Source organism: Rhagoletis pomonella, unplaced genomic scaffold (genome assembly GCF_013731165.1).
Source record: "Rhagoletis pomonella isolate Grant_MI unplaced genomic scaffold, Rhpom_1.0 Rhpom_scaffold_00008, whole genome shotgun sequence".
Taxonomy (NCBI): domain Eukaryota; kingdom Metazoa; phylum Arthropoda; class Insecta; order Diptera; family Tephritidae; genus Rhagoletis; species Rhagoletis pomonella.
The window spans coordinates 45,113,259-45,119,258 of NW_023458562.1; the positions used below are offsets into that span (position 1 = coordinate 45,113,259).

General features: G+C 41.8%; 1 protein-coding gene across 1 annotated transcript; it reads left to right on the forward strand.

The window, feature by feature from the left end:
* The first annotated feature begins 1,698 nt into the window (after positions 1-1,698).
* LOC118745313 (chitin deacetylase 8) lies at positions 1,699-4,476 on the forward strand. Its single transcript, XM_036478838.1, has 3 exons — positions 1,699-1,917; positions 1,985-2,709; positions 4,028-4,476. Exons 1-3 carry the CDS (start codon positions 1,699-1,701, stop codon positions 4,278-4,280), a joined length of 1,197 nt encoding a protein of 398 aa, XP_036334731.1. The 3' UTR covers positions 4,281-4,476.
* The last annotated feature ends 1,524 nt before the right edge of the window (positions 4,477-6,000 follow it).

A 6,000-nucleotide genomic window follows, 5' to 3' on the forward strand; every position in this document is an offset into this window, starting at 1 on the left:
TGCCCTCCCCATCTTCCTCGGCTCAGCAGCTGCGACAAAAATCGTTGGTTGGATAACTCAGCCCTTTTCCGTGCGGGCCTATCAGGCAGTATCCGGTTATTGCTCCGCCAACTTAGCCCAGAAAAGTGCAGTCCAGCCGAGTGATAGCCATGGAATGCTTTACATACATTTTTGGCTAAATTTAGCTAACGGTATGGCAGGTGATTACCACAGCTTACCTGGTATTTACCTCCTCGATGAATTAAGCCTTTAATTTGCGCTTGCAGGAGGCTGGACCGGTTGTTGGCAGGAATTTTTATGCCAGCAGCTTGAGAATCCTCCTGGATGATCGAGGGTTATGGGCCACCGCAACATTATGGCGTTTACATCTACTTGAAAAACGCTGTAATAGTCCGATCAGCAAAAATTGAGGTTTAGCGCGAGTTCACCAGAGTAAATCCCGCTTCCCATCCTTTCGTTAAGCTTCGACCCATCTGTATACATAGCCATCGATCCTGGGTCGAAGTCTATGGCACCTTTCCATTCGTTCCTCCTTGGGGTTCTAATGGAGAAATTGTTTTCTAAACAGAGTATGAGAGTGGTATAATCTAGATATCGTAGGTTATCCGGTAATGTTTCAAGGCCCATTGCGTTTCTGAATCTGAGGTCTCTTCACGGCTAGAAGAGGATGTCCAGTGCCCTCTGACATGCATACAAGGCGGTGTTGGCTTTCTTGTAGCGGTCTTCAATATTTCCATTGCACTTGAGTTTCTTGTCTAGAATAATTCCAAGTTATCTGGCCTCGGTTGATAGAGAAGCTCTATCTCGTTTCAGGAGGGAGGTATGAATAGAGAATTATTATACTTCCTCGTGAAGAGTAACATCCCGGGATTGACACTAAGTCCACATTCCTTGCACCAGATGTTTAAAAGGCTGCGTGTGATTTATAATAACTCACTCAGGACCTGCAGAAGTTTACCCGTTACTTGATAACCAGTGTATCCAAAACTAATCTGTGACTATGTCACCTGCCTCTCCTGAGTCTAAGTCTAATCTCATCATACATGTCCAGAGACTAGGGACCTTAGTGATTTATTTTGATGTGACGTTTGAGATGTGCATCTATGCTTATAGATACCTACTAAATAAGAAGATAAAATGGCATTGCACACTTTTCCTTTTGGTTGTCGTGGTATGGCGAATAGGAAGTATTAAGTGGAGCGTTTTGGGGAGAATGTAGTAGTCAGAATTCAATTCCCTTACGTATGAATTAATTTTGTGATTTAAATAATATTTTTTTTTGTATAAAAAAATATGTTATGTTTGCTTGCTTTCAATAGTTTCCTACAAAGGCTGCTTCGTAATGCCGTTTTCCTTTGTAGTACGAAGCTTTGAAGTGTTTTGTTGCTGTTTTTATTTCGCAATTATGAATCATCCAAGCCTAGAACCAGAAAATTACTCATGCAAGCGAATTCATTTAGAAACAAATTAAATTACCCACTAATTAGAACAAATTGACTAACAAGTCCCGCTAACAAGACCTTGTAGTACAACAAGCAAAACAACCAGCAAGTTCATCATGAATGTCGAACAAGATGGTCGAACATGATCAGCAAATTTTCCATGAAGATAAGATAACGACGCGTGCATTTGGGAAGCAATAGCCAGACCATAAAAGAGTGCAAGGCAATCGTATAACTGAATATTGAAGCTGTAACTATGTTCCACCGAGTAACTTTTCGATCATTACTACTACTCGCGCTGTGTGCAGCGCTGGTGCATGGCGAAGAGAAGCCAATAGAAGAAACTAATAGCTCGCTACCGCTGAAAAAAGCCGAGCGCTGCACCGTCGATAAGTGCCAACTGCCAAATTGTCGTTGCTCAGGATTGCGCCTGCCAAGCGCAGAGTTCCAGGGACGCGAAAAGGAAATACCGCAGGTGTGTGCGTTACCAAAATTATACTCTAATTTGTTTCAAACTCCACCGTCATTCCCTCATTTTACAGCTCATCACGATCACATTCGATGATGCGGTAAATGTAATCAACTACGAGCAGTATCAGCAGCTCTTCCAAGGACTAGTCAATCCTGATAACTGCACAGCAAGCGGCACTTTCTACGTCTCACACGAGTACACGGATTACACACTGGTGAATGCGCTCTATCAGCAGGGACATGAGATCGCTTTGCATTCCATAACACACGGTTCAGGCACAGATTATTGGCGCGAGGCGGATGTTGAGCAAATAATGGCTGAATTTGGTCAGCAAATCGAAATGTTGGAACAATTTGCGAAAGTGAATCGCAGGCATATACGTGGCATGCGCTTACCTTTCCTACAGATTGCGGGCAATAACAGCTTCGAAGCTGCCAAGCGGTTGGATCTGCTCTACGATAGCTCATGGCCGACGCAACGTTATCGCAATCCGGCTATGTGGCCGTACACACTCGACTATCGCTCGGTGCAGGATTGCCAGATTGGTCCATGTCCACAAGCGTCGATTCCAGGATTTTGGGTAAACCCAATGGTTTCATGGGTGGATACACAAGGCTACAGTTGTGCGATGATTGATGCATGTATATTTCCGCCGAAGGATGATGTAGACGCGTTGTTCCAGTGGATGTTGGAGAACTTTAAGCGGCACTATGAGGGTAATCGTGCTCCGTTCGGCATGTATTTGCATGCAGCCTGGTTCCAGCGAGGACGGCATAATTTTGAGGCATTTAGGAAGTGAGTGCAGTTTTAAAAAGGAGAGATGCAACTAGTAATTTTAAGAGCAATCTTAATAATTTTAGCATAGGGCTCAGTTTTACAAGCCACAAATTGTGCTGTGTAAATTTAGTCAGAGATTAACGACTCGTTGGTAAACGGCAGTACCACAATGAAGGCTCCCAGACTGCACCCAAAGCGGAGGGCGCTGGCTTTACGTCCTGCGCGGGCACTTCTCACTTTAGTGGAAGCCACAAGATCTTAGCAGGCGACGAACTAGTTAGCCACTAGTGAGGCAAATCCTAAGGGGGCAAAGACCTGAAGTGGCTCAAAATATAGTGAGGGTATTTATCCTCCGGAATGTCGGGGCTATTCACCGAACTTTTTCAGGATTCCGGATCGCCTTATGCGCATACGAAAGGTTATATGTCACAGTGGCTTTAGGCAGTAGCGTGGGCAAAGGTCATCCTATTCGCTAGCTGAAAATGGCATTAAGTGGTGAAATACCAGAGAATACCCTACCCCTTACTTGCTCACAACTAAGGTCTGACCTCAAACTGGTAGCGCTCACGTACCCTTCAACTACTCCGGTTCATGAAATCCTTTTAAGGCAACTAGGGCTTTTAGCGAAGTAGCCAGGGATCCTTTAGTATTGCCCATTATAGACAGAACAAATCCTGATGAGAACCTCAGGCCACACCACTGCAGACCCATTCTAGTTAGTCTCGCAGAGGTATGCACACATATTCTGCTTATGTATTCTGGTTCAGCACCTGTAGTCAGGGCGCCAGTCTACACCAACCACGGATCCATATAACGTGGATAAGCGATCGCCTACACTCTATAAGGAGCCGATATTCAGGCTGGGGGGTCCTTGACCAGTAGTTGACCGTTTGGCTGCTCAGAGGGACGAAATCTCCAAACAGACCACGGTCAAGAGCTTGGTTACCAGAAGAATCCTCCGCGGAAGAAATAATGCTGTGGGTGATCCGGAATTGCAGTGAAACACCACAAATCCACGATTGGAGAGTTGTAAAAGTGAGTGACTCTATTACCCTCAAAAGCCAAAATGGGAATAAGGGGAAAGCAGCGAACCCCATATACACTACGATTGTAGAATTGGAGGGATTAGATTACTAGAGGAACTTTCCAGCATCAGATTTGTGTTAAGGTCAGCAAAGATTTACTTTTTTCCTAAACTTTCGATGTCCTTATAAGTGACCATTTACAGCGTTTAAAATGTTCTCTAGTCCGATTAGTTGAGATACAGATCCTCGACAATATCTGGAAGTATAGAAATTTATTCATTTAAAAATCATACAACCAAACTATTTTACAGATTCCTTCTCCACGTGAATAAGCTTCCTGATGTCTACTTGACCACCGCCTCACGCGTCATACACTACATGAAGCATCCCACCTTGGGCAGACCTTTCCACAGCTGTCCGAAGAAGCCACGCACGACATGCGTTAAGCAGAATTGTGCACTAAGAAAAGTGGAGACCGGTGAGATGCGTTACATGAATGTATGCGATAGCTGTCCCACAGTCTATCCATGGTTGGGAAATCCACTTGGAACTACGGCGTACTAACGAAGGTGGAGAGTGAGGTAGAGGTGCTACACACAGATGTGGAGTTTTCTACACAAAAGTACTTTAGAACACCAAGCAAAGGGAAGGCGAATATATTATGTGAAAGATGAAAGGAGGAAGCTGAAAGGCAAAACGAAATATGCAAATTTTTAGTAAAAGAAAGTATTGAAGTCAGGTGTTCAATAAAACTGATTTAAAACGCACTTGAAATAAATTAAAATACTTTAGTTGTACAAGACACTGGCGTGTGCGGTTCGTTTGAGAAGCGAGTAGAAGGTTTGAAGCGCATGCAAGTTTAGCTGGCCCACTGCTTTGGTGAGCGGCCACTGGATGATATTGGGAATAGGATGATGAAAAGCTGCCGTGTACCGTAGTTCAAGTGCCTGCCAGACACTTTATCTAACTTTTTCAATATTTCTGCATAACTGCCGTGGAAATTGAAGTTATCTTCTTGATAAAATCAATCAAATCATAAACAAGTGAGTGGCAAAGTTTTATGTACATAACCGCAACTTTTTTCCCTACACTTGGCCTATGCGGGTTCAAAGGTCATTGATTTAGCTAGAAACAAATAAAACTTTTAACTTCTTGCCACAAAATAAATAAATAAGTGGCATAAAATATTTGTGAACACAGCCGCTTGATTGCTAGCGAAAGGTGATTGAGGGAATGAGTGCATGACTGAGTGAGTTAGTGGGTGAGTGAGCGAGCTGCTGAACTGTGAATTGTCTGGCAAGGTAGGCAAGTCAAGTTTATAGCGACACAGATGAGGGTTACACATACATACACTCCCAGGCACTTGAAGAGGGCCAATGTTTTTTCGATTTTTTTCTAGATGATTTTTCATTTTTAATTTGCCTTTTTTCAATTAAAATGCAGTTCATTCTCTAATAAAAAATCTACAGAATTAAAAAAATTCAAAAAATTTTCAGAAAAAATTTGAACGTTTTTCTCAGACGAACGCTACAACACATACACTCCCATGCACTTGAATGGGGACAATACTTTTTCGCTTTTTTTCAGGGTTGTTTTTTTTTCTTTTAATTTGCCTTTTTTAATTTAAAATACAGTTCATTCTCTAACAAAAATGTACAAAGTTAAAAAAATCATAAAATTTTCAAAAAAATTTCAAAACTCTTTTCTTGGAATTTTTAGATTTGTTTAGTACGCAAACCTAAAGTGGGTACAAATTAGCGTTTTTTGAAAACGTTTTCTGACGCCGTTCCGCAATTTTTTCCATAAAAAAGCTACCATTCTGAGAAAAAAGTTTGAAATTTTTATGGAAATTTTATGAATTTTTTTGTGCAAATTTGAAAATTTGCTAGGCTTTATTTAAAACAATAATTGAAATTAAATAAAAGAAAAAAAACCCAGAAAAAAGCGAAAAGCGTTGTCCCTATTCAAGTGCATAGGAGTGTACTTATACGACCATATGGAGATGTGAAAAATGGTATGTATGAGACTGTGAAAATGACAAAAGTATGAAAGTCGGAACGTTATGAAAATTTTACTTTTCTGCAAATAGCTGAGTGCAGAGTATTAATAAAAAAGTCCTGTAAAATATGGCATACATTCATATCGCTCTACTTATCCTTCCTCATTAGCTATAATTGCATTAGCAATTTCCTAGCGGGCCACAAGCAAAGCAGCAAGTGCAAGCAACCCTTGAAAATTTTGTAGGCGACGCCTAGGACGAGTGCCAACTCAGCACTGGCTCTCC

What these genes read in the sequence shown, in the direction of transcription:
- LOC118745313 (XM_036478838.1), top strand. Translation starts at nt 1,699, where the DNA reads ATGTTCCACCGAGTAACTTTTCGATCATTACTACTACTCGCGCTGTGT. An exon ending in GCGAAAAGGAAATACCGCAG is followed by an intron (nt 1,918 to 1,984) that starts GTGTGTGCGTTA and finishes CTCATTTTACAG; the next exon opens with CTCATCACGATCACATTCGA. An exon ending in AATTTTGAGGCATTTAGGAA is followed by an intron (nt 2,710 to 4,027) that starts GTGAGTGCAGTT and finishes ACTATTTTACAG; the next exon opens with ATTCCTTCTCCACGTGAATA.